At 43.6% G+C, this 26506-nt stretch overlaps 1 protein-coding gene across 1 annotated transcript in view; it reads right to left on the reverse strand.

The window, feature by feature from the left end:
• Positions 1–26506, reverse strand: part of LOC126235629 (Down syndrome cell adhesion molecule-like protein Dscam2) — a 197811-nt gene that overhangs the window by 38400 nt on the left and 132905 nt on the right. Inside the window, exons 13-15 of the mRNA XM_049944340.1 lie at positions 25545–25688; positions 18040–18195; positions 14252–14391 (exon numbers count right to left, since the gene is read on the reverse strand). Of these exons, the coding sequence (XP_049800297.1) occupies positions 14252–14391; positions 18040–18195; positions 25545–25688 (440 nt within the window). The remainder of the gene's footprint in view (positions 1–14251; positions 14392–18039; positions 18196–25544; positions 25689–26506) is intronic.

The raw sequence follows: 26506 nt of genomic DNA on the forward strand, positions 1-26506 counted from the left end.
AGCTGTGCTGAGCAACTTACTGTTTGGATTCTTGGGACATGAGTTACGGTAACACATAGGATGCTAATTCTAAGCAAAGAGTGAACATTAAGTTCTGCGCTAAGCTTGGGAAAACTCCTACTGAAACGTGAATAATGGCTAAGCGTGAACACGCAGGCAAGGCACTTTCAAGGAGCCGTGTTTTCGTATGGTCCGAAAGTTATTGTGAAGGCAGAGATTCAGAGCCAGGCGATCCCAGAGCTGGTCGCCCGTCTACAGCACATGCTGATGAAAAAGGGGGGCCTGTAAGGCAGTTATTGCAAGAATGCAGTCATGTAACTGGAATGCGATATCAGAAGACACTAATTTGAATTGTGATGTGTGTCGTAATATTTTACGCGAAGATTTAGGGAAACGGAAACTTACTACAAAACTCGTCCCTCACACACTAACACACGCACGGAAGCAGGAAGGACGAAGAATTTCTGCTGAACTACTGGATAGAGCTAGACGTGATCCTACATTACTGCAAGGAATGAAAGTTGGTGCAACGAGTATGACCCTCACACGAAACGTCAAAGTGCTGAATGGCGGACTCTGGACCCCCAGCCTCAAGAAAGGTCAAACGACAATACTGATCGCATTCTTTGATTGTAAAGGATCAGTTCACCAAGACTGTGTTTCTCCAGGTCAAATACTGAACCAAACTACGTACACCGAAGTCTTCAAACGTTTCGGAAGTCGCCCCCATGATTTGGCATTCTCAGGACTAGTTCTTACTGTATGACAATACAAAATCCCATGCTACTTTATCTGTTACCGAGCATCTGGCCAGACTCTCTTATTGCCGTCCCACATTTGTCATGTTCGCCCGACCCCGCGCCTTGCGATTTTTTCTTGTTTCCGTGAGTGAGAAAGCGACTGAAAGGTAAGCTTCATCAAGATTTCGCAAACATCCAACGGGCTGTGACAAATGAGATTACAAGCATCGCAGGAGAAAATTTTCCTGCTTGCTTCCAAGATCTCTAGAAACATTGGCAACTATGGTAAAAATGGTTCAAATGGCTCTGAGCGCTATGGGACTTAACATCTATGGTCATCAGTACTCTAGAACTTAGAACTACTTAAACCTAACTAACCTAAGGATATCACACAACACCCAGTCATCACGAGGCAGAGAAAATCCCTGACCCCGCCGGGAATCCAACCCGGGAACCCTGGCGCGGGAAGCGAGAACGCTACCGCACGACCACGAGCTGCGGACAACTATGGTAACTGTGGTATAAATAGCCAAGGGGACTACTTCGATAGGAGCTGGGATCATTACTTGGTAAGGGAAACTTTCTATTTTTTTAACCTGTCCTGGAACTTTTTTGAGAAAGGGAGTATGTAAATGTTTGCGTAACACCACTTCGTAGTGGTATACCAGTGTGTCATGTCACACCAGTTGGGAAACACTGTTTTGGATCATTTATATAGGTTAAGAGCAGCAGATCGCCGATAACGCTTCGTTGGGGAACTCTAGTTATAACTTCCTCTTCAGTAGATCACTTCCCATCAATTGTTACGGTCTATGTCATTTATTATAGGAACTCACAACGTCGCAAAGCAGAGATGATACACAGTGGGCAAGCTGTTTGATGAAAACCCGCTCGAGAAGATTGATGTCAAATGCCTTCTGGAAATCAACTGCAGAATGGTGTCAGAAGCCTTCTGGAAATCTAAAAGCATTAAATGAACTTGAGACTCCCTTCTGCCCAGAGCTAAATATCTCGAATACGTCCTTCAGATATTGCATGACTACGTCATTCTCTAGTTTAGTTAACATGCAAATCATTATGCTTATCTTACTTCCACTTTGTAGACTGGTGAACATTGTTGCCATAACTGCCACATGGTCGCTGATACCAATGTGGACAATATCAGAGAGTTTTGATCTCTTTGTTTCCATTAAAAGCAATACATTTACGTTATGTTCTTAATGGCTTTACGAAAACTCGATCCGTAATATTTCGCAGGGTGTGTTACCAGGAGGACCAATTAGAAAAGTGTAATTCCTTCATTGTCGTTTGTGGCATACAATCTTTTAAAACGCAGGATATTTCGTTTACTGCTCCCTCATGTTTGCTCGCGGTGTGATAGTTTTTGCTTCTTACGTAAAAAAGGAAGGAATTGAAGAATGCAGAAAAGGCTTAACGACGAATTATTAAAGACAGAAGAGAAGTTCGCACGTAAGAATGGTGCGAAAGGAATTCATCGGTGGAATACCATACTGATATTCGCATTAAAACATTTAACGAATTCTCAGAGAGCCTAATTCTGGATTGACCCTACGGAGATTTGAACCTCTGTCATCCCAAATGAGAATTCAGTACTGTTCAATTAAAGCACTCACCTGGACTATGACTCACTTCCTTTGTTCTTTCTTTACTTTCCACGAAATCTATCCAGGGAATTAGATTAGGAAATGAGACACTTAAAGTAGTAGAGGAGTTTTGCTATTTGGGAGCAAAGTAGCTGATAATGGTCGAAGTTGGATATAAAAAGAAGACTGGCTATGGCAAGGAAAGCATTTCTGAAGAAGAGAAATTTGTTAACACTGAGTATACATTTAAGTGTCACGAAGTCTTTTCTGAAAGTATTTGTATGGAGTGTAGCCATGTATGGATGTGAAACATGGACGATAAATAGTTTAGACAAGCAGAGAACAGAAGCTTTCGAAATGTGGTACTGCAGAAGAATGCTGAGGATTGGATGGGTAGACCACGTAATTAATGAGGTGGTACTGAATAGAGTCGGGGAGAATAGGAAATTGTGGCACAATCTGTCTAAAAGAAGTCGGTAGGACACGTTCTGAGGCATCAAGGGATCACCAATTTAGTATTGGAGGGAATCATGGAGGTAGACCAAGAGATGAATGTATTAAATAGATTCAGAAGGATGTAGGTTGCAGTAGTTACTCGGAGATGAAGAAGCTTGCACAGGATAGAGTAGCATGGAGAGCTCCATTAAACCAGTCTCTGGACTGAAGACCACAACAACAACAATGAGTGAGTGATTCCAAGTATAGGTGATACACAGGCGTATGCTGTCTCCCCCATACACTTAGTTTGATTGTATCCATTTAAAGGAAGGCTTCGATTTCTGTCGGCAACATTTGCGTATCATCAGATTCACTTTAGGCAATGGATATAGTGTTCTTTCCGTTTTGTGTGTCATGCCGAAACAGGGTAGTGGTAGCAAGTTACTCAGTGTGGGCGGCGGCCTCCCGTGATGCGTCAAAAGAAACACTTAAACAGGTACTAAAACGTAAATAAGGCGTACAAAACAACAGCATCGTAATTACGTACGATGGATCTTATGTGGTCGAAAGGAGTGGAAATGGTGACGAGCGGTGGGGCAGTGCTTTCCAGCTCACCTGTCTGGAATGCTGTGACACGGTGCCGGCGAAGCTAAACCAGTTACCATGGCCGCTAAACTGTACTTTTTGCAGGAAGCAACGGCAGATGCCTAGCTACATTCATACTGACTCCAAAGAAGTCGCGTTTGCGCAGTGCAAAAGCAGCCGACAAGCGTCAGACAAGAGGAGATGCTGAGTGTAGTATTTCGGAAGAGATGAAGACATTAGCACAGTGGTTCCCAACCTTTCGTAGTCTATTACCTCTGAGTGCAATCACACATTAGCTAGTAACCCCCTACCTCCCACCCTGCCATCTGTCCCCCCTCCCTCCCACTCCTCCACATTATCACCAACTTTAGCACTTAGTTAAAATGTAGAATGAACGTTTTTTCTTGGAACACTTATTTTTAAAATGTTGGCTGATGAATGATATTTAATTTGTGTGTGCGTATGTGTGTGTGTGTGTGTGTGTGTGTGTGTGTGTGTGTGTGTGTGTGTGTGTGTGTGTGTGTGTGTGTGGGTGGGTGTGTGCGGGGGTGGGGTGGGAATGAATGTGAAAAATTCGTGGTGCATCGCAAGTGCTACCCACAACTCCTTCTCACTTCTCAGATAATAAAGCTAAGTATCCATAGTGATGGTAGATACTAGCTACGAAACATATTTACCTTGCATTACCTCTCTTCATTGTGGCACTTGCATGACCTGGGCACTGCAACCCCTTTTAAAATCAAATAAGTTCAGATGTGTGCCTCGTGCTAACTGTTTGTGAATCAAATGATTGCTGGAATCCTTACTTCTGAACTGATGCAGATTGGACGACTTCAGGCTGTCAATGCTTTACGTCTAACAAGTCTCCTAATAATAATACTGTGTACAGCTTTATGTAGTTACTGCTGTGCTGTCAATCGATTCATTTATCTGTTTCGAAACGAGTGATGAAACAACTTCTGGAAGACTGCACAACCTAGAGAAGACACTTTCTTGAGATATTTAGCATTTGTTAAATGTGAGTTTGACTTTTATCATCAACAATGTAGGGGACAAATCACAACAAATGTCAAATGTATGTAGCGGATGGACTATGTGAGGAAGTTGTAACCTCCACCAGATTAATGTTATTAATTGAGAAAAAGTAATTATTGATAACTTATATAATTAGTATTAGAATCATACAAAATTGTGATAATAGTAAAAATCTCTTGAAAATAACTTAATTTCGTGACTGAAACAGAGTGGAATCGTCTAGTGTTTAGACCTCAGAAAATTTCAGTTTACCCTCAGGAGGTAATTACTCCCAGGTTGGGAACCTCTGCATTAGCAGAAGATGGGAAAAGGTGAACGGCAGTGTCAAAGCGGTGGACTGTCTGTTGATTAAAAAAAAAGAGATTTGTGGAAGTCATTGGGAAACATACTTAACTGTATACTCATGATACAGTAGCACAACTCTAGTGGAGAGATGTACAGAACGAGGACAGAGAGAAGTGACAGAATTCAGTTTTGGGTTATGGAAGGTCAAATTTTATAATAACGATTTAACGAATAAAATACTGCATGTGCAGCACGACACATTTCACCAATTCATTTCAGTTTAGAAGTAAAAACCAGTATTACTCCTTGAAACGCTTCTTGCTACACTTGAAGAATAGTAACTGATGTTGTGTTTTATTATACGTGTAAATCATTATTGACACAGCTGTAAGCTTTGGAAGGAATATGTTTTATGACATATGAAGTTACATCTTATATACTTTTTCAAATTTTCTACGTAATTTTACCCGCTGGAGAGTCGAGTGCGTTAGTACGCTGCTTCCGGAATTCGGGGAGGCGCGCCGGCCGTGGATCGGAACCAGCCGGCGGATTAGCGACGAGGCGTCGGTGGGTCGGATAACTTGGATGTGGCTTCACGCGGTTTCCCAAACTGAACTAGGTGACTGTCAGACTGGTATCCACGTATCGCCCTAGTTACACGACCTGCAAACATCTCGTAAACGTTCTCACACTTCCACATCGGATAATGTTAGACGCAGACAGAAGGCGTACACAAATTTCGTCCCAGGCGGGTGGGGAGATGGAAAGTGTGTCACAGCAAGGAGAACACTCAAACAATGTTTGAATCATTTATGTATCCCTATTACTACACTGCGCAACGCAATGAAAAGGTAACTTTTTCGAAACGCCGCAATTGTCTTTCATTGAGACGCAGAAGTTTGAAATTTCGCTTCAAGGTGCTTACAACCTTTTCCTGCGATGCTGCAAAAGCGTGGCGCTCAGAAGTTCATGTAAGAGAGGTTACTTGTGGTGTGGTAAGCACAGCGCGTACCACCAGGCAGCACCATACGCCTCGATAGGTCGACAACGCACTCCAGAGACGGTGTACAATCCAGGCATTGCCGCGCCAAGAATTCGCAGCGGTGGCGCCGCCAGACAAGTGACGACCACCGGCGCCACAGCACAGTGGGCAGTCCCCAAGCCAGCTCGACTGCCGGGAATACCGCCCTCTACTTGTGTACTTCGCGCCGCATCCCCCGTCTCAAGGGAGTCCGCACCAGCCCGTCTTCAGTGAACATTCTAGTGGGAGAAGGACTGTTTATTATCCAGCCTTAGCTTGTGGAAAAGTAATTGAACTTCAGGATCTGTTGCCTGAACCGATGTGTACAAACTTAAGTATTCGTCCATTAATATGTGTGTTGTTGACACTAATCGTTAACAGTGTTTTAGTGCTCTCGTCGTTCTCCTTTCACAGTGTTTCCGTCAGCACACTGTAAGTAGTTGATGGTGGCGACGAATAAAATGTCTTTCTGTATCAAAAGAACGATACAACATTAATTATGTGACGCTGGCACAAAATTTCACCACAATCATGCCCAAGGCCGCCGCAGACGCGTCACACGATGGGGAGGTCCTCACACTCCCTCTTACATACATTTCATTGTTTGACGTCTCTGGGATGCCAATCAGATCTGAGATTTCGAGCGTTGAAATCACGCAGTTTTCTCATGTGTGATCGGGGAGAACATTCCAGAGACTCCGCTGCTCAGAATATACACGAAAAGGTGTCAGGAGGTGCTATAAGGGACGTAAATGGAACCACAGCTTCCCTCGAAGCGTTGATTCTCACAAATTTCGCGGTTAAAAACGATAGTTCACACCATGATGAGCAATATGACAACGTTCTTCATCACCTACTAACGGTATATGACCTTTGGAATTTAGCGCGATTGCAGTTTTTTTCCTCTAGTATATAGGGCAGAGCCACCAGGGAACATTCGAAACCATTCGACGAAATTCGAATCTAAACCAAAGCAACAAAGAGTGTTTCCACTTTTTAGCTCTCATTTCTCGCGCCCTTGTGTGGCATGATCACAAGAGGTGGATCCCCTAAGAACTCCCTCCAAGTTTGGCAACGACTTCGTTGTGACCAACACACCTTTATTGACTACGTAAAAATTCATGTCGACGTCCATTCAACGAAGTGTCGCTCCACTGTTGCTCTGGTGCATGATGGCCGACAACCACTTCGATGTCCCTTATATTCTGTATGCCTCATACGCAGACGCTATTCCACCACCGGATTGTAGTTACCTGAAGGGGTGTCGAAGTGTCTGTACAGATATATTATTGGCTCTGAGCACTATGGGACTCAACATCTTAGGTCATAAGTCCCCTAGAACTTAGAACTACTTAAACCTAACTAACCTAAGGACATCACACACACCCATGCCCGACGCAGGATTCGAACCTGCGACCGTAGCAGTCCCGCGGTTCCGGACTGCAGCGCCAGAACCGCTAGACCACCGCGGCCGGCACAGATATATTATTAAAGTGCTCAACAAAGACAGGTGGCTGGCACTTATGGAGTTGCCAAACTGTTGCGGGGGGGGGGGGGGAGGGGGCAATTTCGTTGAGTGTTTTTAAACTGTCCACAATGGTTCCACCCTGCACGAAAAACTGAAGTCACACTGCACTCCATAGAGGCGCGATAACGTTCAGTGGGACTGCGGGACAATCATGTCCTTAGAGAATGGTTGAATTTTATGTGGGATGTCAGCAGTATGAAATGTTATCACAGACGTCATCCAGTTACTCATAGTACTTCGAACTGTCGTTTTCGACCATGAAATGTGTGGAAATGAACGCTCAAGTTTCATTGACGCCCTTTATATTATCAGGGGTTTTCGTGTTCCTTCTGGGTAGCGCTGTGTCTGATATGTTTTTCTTAACCACCCATAAGAAACCCGCGTGGTTTCAACTCTGGGCATCGCCGTTCTGATCTCCATCGCAGACGCGTTGAAAGAAGGAGTGAAATGCGGGTAAGAGGGGCTGTGACGACCTTCCCATTATGTAACACGTCGTCCGACAGAATTATGGTGAAATTTTGTGCCGGTGTGGCATCATTAATCCACCTTCCATCTCACGTGCACTTCCGATCTCTGGCCTCTTTTTCGCATGTGTTGACACTTTGCTGTCTGAAGCGTCACCTAACCCGATAGTTACGTTACACAGCATCGTGGTTTTGCACCGTTATAGATACAGGTTTTAGACAACCTTGAATCAAATGTTAAAGTTCTGCGTCACAATGGGAAACAATTACGACGTTTCGAAGAAGTGATCTTTCAACTGTGTTGCGCAGTGTGGGTACAAGGCATTTACTGCTCATATGTTAGCCGAGGTATGATGATGACATACATATAAAATGTTCTTCAGACCGTTTCGTTGGGCATTGTGGGATGCATTGCTGCAGTAAAAGACAATTTTTTTTCTGTATCTCTATTACTCACTGTGGCACTACAGAAGACATTGGCTCTGGTGATCTCTGAAGAGCTTCCATTAGCTCTAATCTCAAACCCTCAGTCGAACAGTGAAGACTGTGACGTAGTGAGAGCAAGCATTACACCGTTTCCTACCAGTTCCTTCTCAATAAGTAACTTATATCCAGCGTATCCCCTGCAAATGAATTGGTGGAGCGTTGGCGTAAAAGGGTGACATCTTTGCTAGGAAAGTTTTTGTGGTGTCACCGCTAGACACCACACTTGCTAGGTGGTAGCTTTAAATCGGCCGCGGTCCATTAGTACATGTCGGACCCGCGTGTCGCCACAGTGTGATCGCAGACCGAGCGCCACCACACGGCAGGTCTAGAGAGACGTACGAGCACTCGGCCCAGTTGTACGGACGACGTTGCTAGCGACTACACGTACGAAGCCTTTCTCTCAATTGCCGAGAGACAGTTAGAATAGCCTTCAGCTAAGTCCATGGCTACGACCTAGCAAGGCGCCATTAACCATATCTGGAGAGAGTCTCACTTGTATTATCAAGAGCGATGTACCACAATGAATTAAAGTTAAGTATACGAGAAGCTCCGTTCTTTTCTTTATAGCTTTCATCACGTATCCTGTTTCAGACTTAACGCCAGTCGGCGTGTGTGTACGCGTGCCTTTCGGTTACCCGTCACTGTGGACTGGCTGCATTGTCAGTCCACTACATTGGCGACGAGAGTAAACGTATTCTTTCTCCTTGCTTAAATTATTTGTTTCATGGCTTCGCCTCATTCTCCAGATGTACTGTCCGAATTTTATCGCTTGCAGAATCAGCAGACGCAGGCGTTATTGGATGCCCTTGGACAGCTCGTCCAGGGTCAACGTGCGTTGCACAACGATGCGGCCGCCGCCGCTTCATCGCTACCGCAGCCACAACCCGCAGTTGCACCGCCGTTCCGTGCTTTTCGTCCAGACGACGAAAGCTGGACGGAATGGTCACGACAATTTGGATTTCATCTCGCCGCCTACAGAATTCAAGGTAATGAGCGGCAGCCGTTTTTGCTTTCATGTGTAGGTGTGTCCACCTACCGTGTGATAGTGAAATTGTTTCCCCGACGCGACGTAGAAACTCTGTCATACGAAGAAATTTTGTCTGCTTTAGATGCCTATTTCAAGGAAACAGTAAATGTCGTTGCACAAAGGTATGCGTTCTTTCATACAAAACGAACGGCCGGTCAAACTAATCGGGAGTGGGTTGCAACATTGCAAGGACTTACTAGGGATTGTGCGTTTGAATGTGAATGTGGACTCCCTTATTCAGATACTATGGTGCGTGATGCAATTGCACAGAACGTTTCTGATCTTCGCATAAGGGAACCGATTTTGAAACTCGTCAATCCCTCCCTTCAACAAGTGATAGACATATTGGATAGGCAAGACACACTTGACTTTGCTCAGGAATCGTTTGAAACTTCGCCAGCAGTGTGTCGCATTAACTGGCCTGCCGGGCGTGCTGCGCGGACCTGTAAACACCCTTCGCGCACGTCCGCACCACCACGTGTCCCACGAAAGCAAGCAAATGCAGTGAAATCATGCCCGCGGTGTGCAACTAGACATTCGCGTGAGAATTGCCCCTCACGCCAAGCTATTTGCTTTTTCTGTAATAAGAAAGGGCATGTTCAAAGTGTTTGCCAGAAAAAGCTTAGATCGGACACTCACAACCATTCCAGGCCCTTTGCTTCGCGCCGGAATCGAATCAAGGACACACAGGCTCGGGAACCTTCGCCCATGGACATTCATGTAGTTAGTGCCACTGCGCCCAGTGTTCCTCTCGCTCACAGTGACTGTGTTCGTCCCACAAAACGTGTGCGTCGACGTCGCCGGAAATCTCGTCAAGTGGCAAGTGCTTCTGTACCTGTATCAGTTCAAATTGCACGAGACAGTCGCTCTTGTCGTCAGCAGGACAATAAACTTTTTGTAGATTTGGACTTTGCCGGACAAGTGATACTGTTCCAGCTCGATACCGGAGCTGCAGTTTCATTGCTCAATCACGCCACGTACATACAACTGGGCGCACCTCCGTTGCGTGCCGCAAATGTTCAGCTCACTAGTTATTCAGGACAGAATATCCCTATGTTGGGACAGTGCAGCCTTCTTGCAACATACAAGGGACAAACAAAACTTGTGTCATTTTACGTCCTTCGTTCTTATTCGGCAGTGAACTTGTTTGGTTTAGATTTATTTCAATTTTTTAACTTGTCTATCGTCAATCAGGTCCTATCAGTGAACCAGACTGTGCCTTCAGCCAGTGTTTCTCGTCTATCTGAGGAATTTGCAGACATTTTTGCACCGGGCCTTGGTTGCGCTAAGACCTATGAAGCACATTTGGAACTCAAAGTGAACGCGCAACCGAAATTTTTCAGAGCGCGCAATGTTCCCCACGCATTGCGTGATGAGGTCGCAAGAACATTAAACGATTTAGAATCACCAGGTGTCATTGAACGTGTGCAGGCTTCTCTCTGGGCCTCACCCTTAGTTATTTTGAAAAAAACCTTCCGGAAAATTGAGACTTTGCGTGGACTTCAAGGCAACTGTGAATCCACAACTTGTGACTGCTACTTTTCCTTTGCCCCGCCCGGAAGTTCTTTTTGACAAACTGTGCCCGGGAAAATATTTTTCAAAGTTGGACCTAGCAGATGCGTACTTGCAAATACCTGTGGACGAAGAATCCCAGCGCGTCTTGGTGGTTAACATGCATCTTGGATTGTACCGATTCAAAAGACTGCCATTCGGGTGTGCATCCGCCCCTGCATTGTTTCAGCAATATTTACAAACTGTTTGTGCGTCGGTCCCTACTGCTGCGAACTATCTGGACGATATTGTGATCTCGGAAAGACAGCAGCCGAACATTTAGCCACCCTCCGCACATTATTTCAGGTATTGCGGCAACATGGTCTTCGCTTGAGGAAGGACAAATGTGTGTTTTTTGCTCCTGACTTACCATATTTGGGTCATGTACTCAATGCCCAAGGCATACATCCGAGTCCAGAGCACCTCCGTGCCATACAGGACTTGCCTTCGCCACAGAATGTGAAGCAGCTACAGAGTGTGTTGGGAAAAATTAACTATTATCATAAATTTGTGCCACGCGCTTCTTCCATTTCAGCTCCGCTTCATCGCTTACGCCGTAAAGGTGTTCCGTTCGCCTGGTCGGCGGAATGCGAACGCGCCTTTCGCCTGTTGAAATCGGCGTTGCTTTCAAATACTTGCCTTACGCCATTCGATCCCCAGAAACCCCTTTTGTTGATGGCAGATGCATCGGATTTCGGGATCGGTGCTGTGCTTGCGCACAAAGATGGATCGCATGATCGCCCTATTGCCTTTGCGTCAAAATTGCTCTCGTCTACACAACGCAATTATTCACAAATAGAGAAAGAAGCTTTGGCTCTCGTGTTTGGTGTTACAAAGTTTCACGATTTCTTGTATGGTCGTCACTTTACCATCATCACAGACCACAAACCTTTGACATCGCTTTTTCATCCGCACAAGCCTGTACCTCCATGTACAGCGCAGAAATACATTCGCTGGTCTATTTTCCTCTCACAGTACCGCTACGATATCTTGTATCGGTCCACTGCTAAGCACGGAAACGCTGATGCGTTGTCCCGTTTGCCTGTTGCTGCGGATAAAGCATTCGATTCTTCCGAACTTGCTTGCATGTTCATTGATTCGGAAACCGATGATGTGGTCGACTCGTTTCCGATTGATTTTCGTCGTGTAGCTACAGCCACAGCTGCTGACCCTGTCCTTGCTACCGTTTTGCGTTTTGTTGCTACGCAATGGCCCTTGTCGAAGTCGCGGATCGAGGATACGTTGGTTCGCCGATTTTTTTGCTCACAAGGAGAGACTTTTTGTACAATGTGGTGTTTTGTTGTTGCGTTCTGATAATGATCAGTCTAGGGTCGTGGTCCCACGTTCATTACAGTCCTCTGTCTTAAAGCTTCTCCACCAAGGACATTGGGGTATAGTGCGTACGAAACAACTTGCTCGTCAGCACTGTACTTGGTTCGGCATCGATGCTGCGATTACGAATATGTGCTCTTCTTGCATGGCGTGTGCCGAACAACAATCCGCGCCGCCGCAGAAATTCTTTGCATGGCCGAAAGCCACTTCCCCTTGGCAACGCTTACATATCGATTTTGCTGGTCCATTCTGGAATGCTCGATGGTTGGTTGTTGTCGATTCCTTCAGTAATTTTCCATTTGTTGTCCGGATGTCTTCCACGACGTCATCTGCCACCATCCAAGCGTTGTCCGCTATCTTTTGCATTGAAGGTCTTCCACAGACTATTGTTACCGACAATGGCCCACAATTCATGTCTGCCGAATTTCAGTCATTCTGCAAGGCCAATGGTATTCAACATCTGACATCCGCGCCGTTTTCGCCTCAGTCAAACGGTGCCGCTGAACGATTGGTCTGGACTTTCAAGTCACAGATGTTGAAGTTGAAAGAGTCGCATTCTCGGGAGGACGCGTTATTGCTCTTTTTGTCCTCGTATCGCTCTCAGCCCCGCGATGGTCGCTCGCCGGCTGAGTTGCTCCACGGTCGTCCTCATCGAACCTTGATGTCTTTGCTGCATCCGCCGCATCAGGTTCCTGTGCAGCGGCAGACTCCTGCTTTTGCTCCAGGCGACGTTGTATTCTATCGCAACTATCGCGGTTCATGGCGTTGGCTCGCAGGGCGCATTCTTCGCTGCCTCGGCCCCGCGTTGTATTTGGTTTTGGGGGCCTCTGGTGAGGTGCGTCGGCATCTCAATCAGCTGCGCCTCTGTCGTCGCCTGGGTTCTGCCGCTCCCCGTCTGCTTTCAGCGACGGTGCCGTCCGGTCAGCGCCCTGGGGACCCATCTACTGGCTCGCCTCATCCCCAGGTGTTACCGACGATGCCTTCCATTTTGCCCCATGGCGTCGCGCCGCCGCAGCATCCGCCGTAGCCACCGCCGGCGCCGTCCGTAGTGGACGCTTCGCTGCAGCCGCCAAGCGCCTCCCTGGGTCACGCGCCGCCGTCCGCTTCCCGTGACCAGCTGTCCTCCGCCATGGAACTCTTGCCCGCTCTGGACCACATGGCGTCTTCGCGCGTCGGATACCCCGACGCAATGGAGGTCGACCCTTCGGCCCCTTCTGTCTCATTACGGGCGCATACACCACATGTTGACGTGCACCCTGGACTAGGTTTTCAGGCGTTTCCTAGCTCTCCTCGGACCGAATGGCCGGGTGCGGGTGGCACAGCCTCGCCTGTTGTTAGGCTCCCCACCTCATCGCATACGTCAACATGGGGTCCTCCCCACGGCGGGCGGTAGCCTTATCACACGACCGTTCGCCGATTTGCGGGGGAGGAATGTGGTGTCACCACTAGACACCACACTTGCTAGGTGGTAGCTTTAAATCGGCCGCGGTCCATTAGTACATGTCGGACCCGCATGTCGCCACAGTGTGATCGCAGACCGAGCGCCACCACACGGCAGGTCTAGAGAGCATTGCTAGCGACTACACGTACGAAGCCTTTCTCTCAATTGCCGAGAGACAGTTAGAATAGCCTTCAGCTAAGTCCATGGCTACGACCTAGCAAGGCGCCATTAACCATATCTGGAGAGAGTCTCACTTGTATTATCAAGAGCGATGTACCACAATGAATTAAAGTTAAGTATACGAGAAGCTCCGTTCTTTTCTTTATAGCTTTCATCACGTATCCTGTTTCAGACTTAACGCCAGTCGGCGTGTGTGTACGCGTGCCTTTCGGTTACCCGTCACTGTGGACTGGCTGCCTTGTCAGTCCACTACAGGTTTCTTTTTTATTTTTGCAAAATTTGCAACGATCGATGTGAGAGCTTAAGTGCTGAAATTACATACTCTCTAACGTTCAACAAACATATAATCAGAAGAGCGTTTCTTTTTCGCATACATACATATATAAGAGCATACAGATGATGCGTTATGATTAACATATAATCAAAACATTTGATACACATATTCAACTGTGTGTGTGTGTGTGTGTGTGTTTATGTGTGTGTGTATGAGAGGGTATGGTTAAAAAATCCAAGAACAAAAATAACAGCACCTACCAAACCAAATCCGTCCAGCGATTTAATGTAGACTTTGTACTTCGTAAGTATTCCATTGGGATATTTTGGTGGTCTCCACGAAAGCAGAATTGTCTCTGAATCCATTACAAGTGCCTTGATGTCAGCTGGCTCATCTGGAACTGAAAAACGGATTACATTTAGTTTTAGTCATTAACTTTGTAGACGAAGTAGAATAAGACGATAGCAGAAAACTTTTTATTAATCGTGCTGCGCAGATGTTTGCTGGAAAGATAAACCTCATCAAGCTGTCACGTATTACAATAGCGCTACGTTTAGCGTCGGTAGGTACCACTTCGTCCTGCTCGTGTGGTTATAGTGCAATTATGTCTGTTTTGTTGGCCAGTCTGAAACAAATGCACTAATGTTTTGCTGGGGGCGTGCTCTTCATCAGGCGTCTATTGTTTTAATAGTCGAGAAAGGAGACATTAGCTCTCACAAGGACATCAACAGCCTCAGTACTTCACATTTGTTCTGTTAATGCGATAATTATAACAACAACTCAGTTCTCTCTGTACTGTTAGCATAGTATGTTTATTGAGTGTTGATCTATTTGTATTGCCATTCCGGATTATCTACTATGGCTGTTTCCAAGAATGCGTATTTCAGTGTATTTCAACTACTTACGAGCATGCATGGTTTGAAAATGGACATTATATCCACAACCAGTCACTACCAATAAATAAAGGATACTTCTTAATGGGACTTTCAACGGAGTTACGACCATTTACTTTAATAAAGAGAAGGTCTCACCGATTATCACCTGAAGCATGCTGCTGATCCATAAAAACAGTTATAACTTTGAATAATGTTGTTGTTGTTGTGGTCTTCAGTCCTGAGACTGGTTTGATGCAGCTCTCCATGCTACTCTATCCTGTGCAAGCTGCTTCATCTCCCAGTGCGTACTGCAGCCTACATCCTTCTGAATCCGCTTAGTGTATTCATCTCTTGGTCTCCCTCTACGATTTTTACCCTCCACGCTGCCCTCCAATACTAAATTGGTGATCCCTTGATGCCTCAGAACATGTCCCTTCTTCTAGTCAAGTTGTGCCACGAACTCCTCTTCTCCCCAGTCCCATTCAATACCTCCTCATTAGTTATGTGATCTACCCATCTAATCTTCAGCATTCTTCTGTACCACCACATTTCAAAAGCTTCTATTCTCTTCTTGTCCAAACTATTTATCGTCCATGTTTCACTTCCATACATGGCTACACTCCATACAAATACTTCCAGAAACGACTTCCTTACACTTAAATCTATACTCGATGTTAACAAATTTCTCTTCATCAGAAACGCTATCCTTGCCATTGCCAGTCTACATTTTATATCCTCTCTACTTCGACCATCATCAGTTATTTTGCTCCCCAAATAGCAAAACTCCTTTACTACTTTAAGTGTCACATTTCCTAATCTAATTCCTTCAGCATCACCCGAGTTATCTCGACTACATTCCATTATCCTCGTTTTGCTTTTGTTGATGTTCATCTTATATCCTCCTTTCAAGACACTGTCCATTCCGCTCAACTGCTCTTCCAAGTCCTTTGCTGTATTTGACAGAATTACAATATCATCGGCGAACCTCAAAGTTTTTATTTCTTCTCCATGGATTTTAATACCTCCACCAAATTTTTCTTTTGTTTCCTTTACTGCTTGCTCAATATACAGATTGAATAACATCGGGGAGAGGCTACAACCCTGTCTCACTCCCTTCCCAACCACTGCTTCCCCTTCATGCCCCTCGACTCTTATAACTGCCATCTGGTTTCTGTACAAATTGTAAATAGCCTTTCGCTCCCTGTATTTTACCCCTGCCACCTTCAGAATTTCAAAGAGAGTATTCCAGACAACATTGTCAAAAGCTTTCCCTAAGTCTAAAAATGCTAGGTTTGCCTTTCCTTAATCTTTCTTCTAATATAAGTCGTAAGGTCAGTATTGCCTCACGTGTTCCAATGTTCCTGCGGAATCCAAACTGATCTTCCCCGAGGTTGGCCTCTACCAGTTTTTCCATTCGTCTGTAAGGAATTCGTGTTAGTATTTTGCAGCCGTCACTTATTAAACTGATAGTTCGGTAATTTTCACATCCGTCAACACCTGATTTCTTTGGGATTGGAATTATTGTATTCTTCTTGAAGTCTGAGGGTATTTCGCCTGGCTCATACATTTTGCTCACCAGATGGTAGAGATTTGTCAGGACTGGCTCTCCCAAGGCTGTCCTAATGGAATGCTGTCTACTCCTGGGGCCTTGTTTCGACTCAGGTCTTTCAGTACTCTGTCGAACTCTTCACGCAGTATCGTATCTCCCATTTCATCTTCATCTACATCCTCTTCCATTTCCATAATATTCTCCTCAAGTACATCGCCCTTTTATACACCCTCTATGTACTCCTTCCACCTTTCTGCTTTCCTTTCTTTGCTTAGAACTGGGTTTCCATCTGAGCTCTTGATATTCATATAAGTGGTTCTCTTTTCTCCAAAGGTCTCTTTAATTTTCCTGTAGGCAGTATCTATCTTACCCCTAGTGATATAAGCCTCTACATCCTTACATTTGTCCTCTAGCCATCCCTGCTTAGCCATTTTGCACTTCCTGTCGATCTCATTTTTGAGACGTTTGTATTCCTTTTTGCCTGCTTCATGTACTGTTTTTTTATATTTTCTTCTTTCATCAATTAAATTCAATATTTCTTCTGTTACCCAAGGATTTCTACTAGCCCTCGTATTTTTATCTATTTGATCCTCTGTTGCCTTCACTTCTTCATCCCTCAAAGCTACCAATTCTTCTTCTACTGTATTTCTTTCCCCCATTCTTGTGAATTGTTTCGTTATGCTCTTCCTGAAACTCTGTGTGACGGCTCCCCAGCCAAATTTCTGTACCGTAGCCGAAACAACATTGGCAAATTTTTTCAAGGAATCTCTGACCTTCTTGTCTCTCAGTGTGACAAATGTGGTAACAGTTATGGCTATTACTTCTGGAATAATACAGTTTACTTACTTTTATTCCATCTGTCTCATTTTTATTTGACTGCCCCTTCTACAACGATTTTACTGAATATGCGGCATCAGATATAACATCAAGAAATGTATTCTGTGTAACGATTATATATAATAGACACCACATGACTGAGTCAAAATTTATAGAGAAACATCTTAAAGTCCAACTGGAAGATCCATAGTGCTTTATAAATTACCATCAGAATATTCAATTTTTGAAATATAATTTTTCTATACGTAACAGTCTGCTGACTGGATTATAAACACCGACTAGTGTGATGTGGACTGCACAAATATAGCATCTATTACGCAACTACGAAAAAAATTAGTGTTTTATATAGTAATTGTGTGTAAACTTATGTTCATAATCAGTTGGTGAAACTAGGAATTTGGAAGGAATATATTATCGAAAGAGAAAGTGGGCATCGGTTGTACAAGAAATGATTTACTCAGTTTTCGATGTCCTTGCATTTTCTTTTAGATAAGGAGCATTGTATTGGCTCGTAATGGCGAAATGGTTGGGAATCCGACATGGGAAATGTGAATCAAACACAACCCTTCGCGTGGTGTTTGTTGCAGTATAATTCCAACAGCAATCAAGTGCAGTAGTTACCAGTGATGGGCAGCTGATTCACTGTCGTAGGGTGCTAAAAGCTTACTGATAAACACATTCCTATTCGCCATGGAATCGGAAGCTTTTTGTTCTGTAATTGTCCAATAAAGCAGCCACACTGTGTTTGAAACGGCCCGCTAGAGGCGCCACCTGCTGGGTCGCTCACCGTCCTCCAGCGTCCTGCAGAAGACCGGGCGGCTGCCGGCGCCGTCGCCCTTGCTGGTGAACGCCCTCACCTCCACGCTGTAGTTGCAGAAGCTCTGAAGGTCAGCCAGCTCGACGTTCTCCTCTCCTGTTACTCTTTCTGAGGGTGCCGGAGGCTCTGCAACGAGCATTAAAATCTAACAGTTACAGAAAGCATTAAGAGGCCACCATTCTCATATATGTACCCTGCATCACATTCAAAAGACGGAATCACATTACGATCCAACTGAGGCAGGCAGTGATTAGCTATGAACAGTTTTCCATCAGGCTGCTACAACGAGAAGTAGTCGTTCCTTCTGTATTAACGAAAAATTAAATGTCGGCGAATTTTCACTGCAAGGTTGTTAGTATGTGCACAGCTGTAATATGAGATAGGCGTAATTCTAACATAATTTTTTGAGACTTGGAAGTACTTTCATGACACCGTACTCAGTCTCCTGATATTTAGCTGAAGTATTACATTTAAGAAGAGCTGAGATGTGGAATTCTTGTGTTCGTAAGTAAGTTCTGAGTGGCTTGCCCCAGAGCGAGGTCGTGCCGTTAACTCACTATGGTACATTCACTTTCTTTTTCTCTCTTTTTTCAGACCTTGTCGCACGACGTACCGGTGTCCAGGAAATTGCTCTGTGAAGTCAGAAAGATTTTCTTAGGGGTTCACAGGTGTTTGTGGGCCGGCTTTCAGATGACCTTTCTTTGAGAGAAGATTATTTTAGCTTGGAAAGCACTTGTCCTCAGAGTCTGAAATGGCCCCGCGCTGCTGGATGAATGACACTGTCTCACTAGCATAGCCACTGTGTTTCTTAGAGTTCTTTAGTTTCCTGTACCATGCGATATCTTGCACTAGCAGAAAGTAAGGGCATGGCCGGAAATCAGACGGTGACGTCAGAAAACGTACCGTGGGAGTCTGGCGCAAGCGACTCTATTAGGGGAGTGGTTTTTTCCGTCTCAGGGAAGGAGGCTGTGCCTCGGAATATGCTTGTCGACTGGCATTGAGAGTACGTACCGATTCTATTGGCAGTGTGTATATTCCGTGTTACTCCATAGGGAGGGTATTTTCGGGGAGTAGGTTCTTTCGAAAGAATTTTGGGAAGAGTTCTTTCGAGGACGCCGATTGAGAGAGTTGGTCCATGAATGTGGCAACCGCAGCAGAGTCCATCGTTCGAGTAGTCTAGGAGCGCACTAATCGCATACTTACAGGTTTGTGGCGGCAGGCGCGTGGCTGCTTCCGAAAAACAGCTGTGTACTGTGAACATGTTTGCAACCTGGTACGTAGGAGTTTCCCAGATGTTCCACCACTCTCAGCAGGTGGTTAATTAACGCATTATCATAATTTTGCGGTTTTGTGGTGCGCAATGAGTGCAGCTCAACACAAAGTAATAACAGACAGCGTTAATGTTGATAATCAGAAAAGGGAAGCCATCATACAAACAGTTCCATCCATGCATGTCAACTGGTCAACCTCATTTGTGCTTGGATGAGTCTGATGCCTATCTTATATACATTTTCCATTTTTGTGTTCAAATGTAAATTATATCCACAATTTATTCAATAAATCCATTATCATGACGCATAACCTTTCGTGTCATAAAAATTAGTATACTTTGACCATTTAACATATGTTAGTCTTTTTCTATGGGATATTAAGTGTTATTTAAGTTTGCCACATTAGTATTTAGAAGTAGGGCCACACATTTTACTAACTCATGTTTATGTACTCCATTGTGCACAGATTACAGTAGTGTTTTTTAAGGGTGGTTCCGTGTCGAGTTATTCCATGGCAGAAAGTAGTAGTACATAATTCCCAGATTATTGTAATCTAGTAATGTGTACCCTTTCTTGTTCTTAATATGCCATTGATTCCGTTATCGTTGATGAAATATATTGTGCATAAAGCCTGTATAAGGTAACTGAATTATTGTGGGAGTCCAGCCTTCAACAGTCACTTTGGCCAACTCCTTTACAGTCTCAGTGTGATGTGTACCTACGCGAGGCTTAATCAGTACTGCGTAAATGATTTTGAATCTTGCTTTATATGCTAACTCCATAACGTCGTATTAGTAGCTCTTCTTAGTATATTCATTTTTTATGTTCTAGATCTTTTTAAAACGCTTCTGGAATCTATTGTATTTAAAATTTTATCGCCCTGCGTTACGCTACTAACGACTGCATTAAATTCTTAGAAAGTGAGCGCACACTACGCGCTGAAAGCGTTTATTGAAACCCACATACAGAAGAGGTTTTTACTCCTTATGAAAAGCAAGAAGGCGAATTTATAGACAGCTATTGACAAAAAGTGAAACATTGAGTAGATCACTATACGCCAGAGTATACCCAGTAGTCCATGGAAAGTCGTCACACATGCTTATTTACAAATATAAGGCACAAATCCTCAGATGCATAACGTAGAACCACACTACACTACTCCTGTGAGTGACAGAGTCCACCACTTATATTTTTACCTCGCTATCACGTTAGCAGTGACGGTGCACTTTGTGATATTCACTTCAGGACACTTGGTTACACGCCATATGTGGCATTCAGTGGATACTCAGACGCATTCATCCTATAAACACTGATACAGCATCTAGTGATTTTCATTTGTTTTCTTAGCTGAAGGAAGGCGTCCGTGAAAATATGTTTACAGAAGCGGACACGTCACGAATGCCAAAAACACCAGTCGTATGGAAAAAAATCGCTATTTTCTCATACGGCATCCTGAAACCCATGATTCTCAGCAGTTAGGTGTATGCAGAATTCCGAAAACCATCTGAATAAGTACCATCATTTTTTGAGGCATGTGTCTTCCTGAATGACTTGATACCGCCACCCACGTTTTTTCGTCTCCTCTGCCAACCTCTCAGAATAGCACTTGCATCCAACTTTCTAAACTGTTTTATTTTATTAATTTTATTTTATTTATTTTACAGGTCTAGTTCCCTACGACCAGATTGTGGAAAAAATCTCCATGGTCATCGAACGAGTCAGTACACGAAATTACAGCAGATAATTTAATAAGAGATAAGATAAAATTTACATGAATCGTTTGCAGATGACAAGATGTTGAGTAAAAACTAGCATTATCTCTATAAATAAAAGGCAATCCTCATAGTCCAGCCCAAGCTGGAATAGGAACTTGAAATTTGGTGAAGGTGTGGATCTTATACTACAGGAATCGTTTAAGAAGGGATTTTTCGTAATTGCAACCCTAAGAGAATGAAATAGAGGACAAAGGATTTTTTTAAAAAAATGTCAGTTTTAAGCGAATTTTGAAGCTAGACATACGAAAATTGATATTCGGTTTCTCGGGCAGAAATAAACAAACACGTGTTTCAGTATTTTTGGAAATTTAACCCTATGAGGGCGAAATAGTGGGTGAAAGCTTTTTTTTGAAACTATATCATTATTAAAGAACTACTAAAATATTTTTAAAGCCACGTCTGTGAATATTGGCATTTGACTTCTCGGTTGCAATAAAAAAATAAGTGTTTCGGTGTTTTTGGAAAGTGAACCGTTAAGTGCGTGAAAAAGGGGACGAGATTTTTTATGAAAATATTTTATTATGAAAACATGTTGAAAGATAAATCTATCAAATTTAAATTTGGCTTCTCCATCAGAAATAAAAAAATATGTGTTTTATTGGTTTTGGAAATTCAAATTCTATGGGGATGAAACGGGGATGGAAGCTTTTGTGGAAATATTTCATAATGCAAGTATTTTTGACGTTCAATCTATGAAAATTGGTATTTTTAAATCCAAGAAAATTAGTAGTTGGCTCTTTTCTCTGTTAGAAATAAAACATATGCAAGTCACTGTTTCGGGAATTGAGCCCCAGAGGGAGTGCGATAAGGGATGAATATTTTTAAGAAAACATTTCGTTACATTAAAACAATTTAAAAGCTAAATTTATGAAAACTGAGATTTCACTTCTCGGTTAGATATAAAGAAATATTCGTTAGGGCATGAGAGTTGCTATTGAAATATCTCCACAAGAACGCAAAAGGCATGATTAACAAAAACTTTGGACTCCAGGTACTAGAATCGCTTTTTGCTTAAAAGTACATTCGTAAAAGTCCACGTTTTAATTTGCGTGAAAAGCTTAGAAGGTGGTGCTATTTGTGAACAAAATAAAATTTCGATTACATAAAAACAAAGAAAGTCTCTGCAGGACATACAGTGATGCAGTGGGTCTAAAGCTAGTCAACAATATAATACACCACACTGTTCACCAGTGGCTTTACAGTCATTCTGAGGAATTAACCCATCTAGAAGAGTGGATGTAGCGGAGAGGGTGGTTTGTTCGCAACCTCAGAGTCTTAGCTGCGGAGAATTTCCTCTGTTAGTTAAAGAATTTTTAATTGACTAAGTACTTTTATATCTTCGTCAGTACAACATTTTTATTCCCTTTAGCTGCCGTTTGTTTTGTAAACCTTAGCTCAGTTCTCCGAGTTGTTGCGCAAGTGAAGATACAATAGATATAAGTGAAGATATAAAAAAGTGTGTAGTGTCTGTATTTGTCATATTTATTCAGTCCACAGCAAGGAGCTCAAGCTCGATTAACATCGATGAATTAATATTTCCTCTATGCTGAATGCAGGCTATGTTGATCAAACGCGCGTATCTGGTTTCTAATCGTGGTATGTAACATAATTTTAACACCTAAAAGAATTAGATATCAGGGTACACTGAGTTAACAAAAGGACAGGAATTTTGAGCATTAGTAGAATGACATGTTAAAGTTTATTTCCTGTATTTGTATCAAACCATTTCGCCAAGTATTATGGTGATTTCAGTTTCTTGTTACCAACTTTATTCTTCAATAAATCATCTATAGGATATTCTGCACTTTTGAGAACAAGTGGTGAGAGTGAGAACTTGAGCTATAAACAGCTATAAACAGCTATAAAAACGTCAGTTTTACTTAAGATTGCATCATTTTATTATTGACATGTCATCAAAGAGTAGATGCTCAGTGTGTAAAGGTGTACCTTTATCACGTTGCTGCATTTGACTGCAAGCAGAACCCGAATGAAAATTATTAGAATACTGTGTTAATAATGTCATAGTACAGACTTGTGGATGGATTTTTGCTGTATTCCGTCACAGGAAAGAGATACTAGATATGTAGCGCATTGATGGCACATAATTTAAACTGGAATCCTTGCTCCGTCCCATTTCACTGTGACATTCAAAATCCATACATATTATAAAAGTAGATGTACGTAAGCACAGGTATGTATGTGTGTATATATGTATGTTCCACATCTTCGATACCAATGGACCGGTTTCAACCAGAGTGGGTACACGTATCACGTACTGTCTGTGTAGAATCGCTGTGTGGCTAAAAGTACCTACAAATCGAAGGGGTGTGGTTGAAAAAGAATTCTAGTATACGACGCTCGAATATCCAGACCTTACTCAGCCAATATTTGAGAATGAGAGCACTTAGTGACTTACAACAACCTGTGCTCATAATTTCAAACCCTTACGAAACTTTTCTCTCTGACAACTTCAACAAAATGACGAAGGGAAAAAAGTCCATCGCTTGCTACATTTTCCCTGTCCATGCAGTAAAACTGCCACATCAGGCACGAACGTTTAATTTATTACTGCTTTCCTACCAATTGCGCATTAGCGACACTTTCTGCAGACAGTATTCACATATATCACTGAGTATACCTGCAAAATTATGTCATTGTACGATAAAGAGTTCTGGAGACATGATATAAGCAATGAGATGAGTGAAAACTACTGCATCATGCATGACGTTTAAATTTATAACTGCTTTGCTACTAACTGGCAACGGCCTTCCAGCAGTGGATACACCTGTTCCTGTCAGAGAACCGAAGTTAAGCGCTGTCAGGCGTGGCCGGCATTTGCATGGGTGACCGTCCGGGCCGCCATGCACTGTTGCCATTTTTCGGGGTGCATTCAGCCTCATGATGCCAATTGAGGAGATACTAGACCGAATAGTAGCGGCTCCGGTCAAAGAAAACCATCATAACGGCCGGGAGGGTGGTGTGCTGACCACACGCCCCTCCTCCGCGTCGTCAGCTTGAGGATGACACGGCTGTCGAATGGTCCCGTGCTTGCTTTTTGCTACTAGTTCTAGTCGAAACAAATTTCGTATACATTATCGACATATGCCGCTAACTGTATCTACAATATTGAATCCTCGAAGGAGAGATACTTCCAGATATATACATCATAAAGGTGGAGAATGGTGAAAATGTTGCCTCATGAATGACGTTTAAATTTATTGCTTCTTTGATACTGACTCCATTCTCAGCATACTTTGCACACAGTGTACACATATATTGCTAAATGTACGTACAAAATTATATCATTGTAGGACACACAGTTCAGGAAATATGACAACATAAAATTTGAGGTACGTAAAAAATAATTTCAGGGAGAAATTAGATAGAAATACAGGTGAAATATGTGTACAAATAAGCGTGAAATATAGTAATATACGAGTAGACGACAGGTAAAAAAACTCCTCGAAAACTCACAAACTTCTTACACATGTTACTTACTGTCTGGAAAGAAATATTGTCGGGGTAAGAACCAGCAAACTAATGTTGAGGGGTGACAGAAGGGGGCAGGAAGAGATGGACAGACAGAAAAGTGGAAGGAGTACATGGACACAAATTTGGGAGAGGAAGACGTGAACAGAGAGAGGGGAAAGAGGAAATGGAGGAAGAGGAGATGATGGAACAAGGGGAGGGGGGGGGTGAGAGGGGGCAGGAGATGGACAGTGGAAGGAAAGATGAGGATATGGATGGAGAGAGGAGGGAGTAGGATATAAACTAGGGGTGGGGGGGAGAGGTGGACAGATGGATGGGGAGGAGGAGGTGGACAGAAAAAGTGGAGCAGGAGATAGAGGGAGTGAGAAGGAGATGGACTAAAAGGGGAGTGGAGGAGATAGTTGGAAGGAGCAGATAGAGGGCGCAAGAATAGATAGAGTGGGGGAGGGGGGGGGAGAAGCAGACGGACAGAGAAAGGTGCAGGGGGAGGTGGGCCAAGATTGGGGAGGAGGGAGGGGAATTCGGTGGACAGAGAGAGAGTGAGCAGAAGGAGATGAAGCCAGGAGAAAATGGACAGAGAAAGGGGGACAGAGCAACTGGACTCATGTAATTTGAATTAATACATACCCAGACAACACCGGGAGCTCAGCTAATATAGAGAGCAGTGAGAACAGTCTGAAAAGCTTGTGAGGGTCTTGTGGGGGAGGCTGTGGTGACAAATAATTATACAAAAAAATTTGGTACGATGCTCCGTTTCTGAGTTATTTAGTATTGAAGGTAGCCACGGAGGCCGTTGCGTGAGCAAATTCAAGCGGTCCGCCAGATAGTGTCGCTAAACGTGTTCTTTGTTTGGTTTGCTCAAACCGAACAAACGTAGCTTTTGCTCACCTAGCTTAAATTTATCACTGCTGTCTAAAGCATCTTAGATAGGAGTGCTCACCATCCCAGTCAGATAAGGCTCGGTACAGAACCCTGTACCCCTGCAGAACTCCGTTGATTTGTGTAGCGGGAGCAGACCACCACACAGACAGGCTGCTGGAGGACGACGGCTCACATCTGACGTTCTCTGGAGGCGATCCGGGAACTGGAACAGACAGCCGGGGAACCATAACGGTCTAAAAGTACGTTCTCAATGCTAACCGTTACACAAATGAGCTCAATGTCTCTTTTACCTGGTATCCTTCGCCCCGGATTTCTGCATTAACAATATTTTCATAAAAATTAATCTAATTATGAAAAACACATGATAGAATGTAGTGTATTTACGCTCTCCTTCATTTAAGAGAATAGCATGGATGTCTGAAAGAATATTCTTCCTCGTAACAATAAAATTTTCATAATTTACGTAATAATGTGAGTAGTTCTCAATTGGCTTACTTTTACAGTTCCTTAGAACTGTGCATAACGATACCGTGATGCTGTTACAGACTTTCAGGGATGATAGAGAAGAATAAATTCATTAATCTGACTCAAGGCACCCTGGCAGAAAACGACCGAATCGAAAGTAATAAGCGAAAATCGTTCTCATACCTCTGTTGAATGCCTGACCCGGCAGTGTTGTTGCTAAGACTGTAGGGTAGGCATCTTTCGGAGGTGGTAGTCTGCACTAAAACAATGCCTAGTAAAATAAGGTCTAAAACGCATATCTTAAGATGTATGAGCGCCTGTTCATCCTCGGTACTGTGAAACACATCTCTTCTACTGAACTAGTGGCCATAGCTCTGAAGCAATGAAGTCCATGTTTATTGGATCTTTCTTATTTTTGGTCCACAGTACCACTTCTGAAAGTTACTTAACCTACAATCTTAGGAGCAACACATTCCAAGGTTAGAAGTATCAGAACAATTTTCGTTTATAAATCTCACTTCGGTCTTTTCCGGACCAGGGTATCTTACTTCAAAT

This window comes from Schistocerca nitens, chromosome 2 (assembly GCF_023898315.1).
Source record: "Schistocerca nitens isolate TAMUIC-IGC-003100 chromosome 2, iqSchNite1.1, whole genome shotgun sequence".
In the NCBI taxonomy this organism is placed as follows: domain Eukaryota; kingdom Metazoa; phylum Arthropoda; class Insecta; order Orthoptera; family Acrididae; genus Schistocerca; species Schistocerca nitens.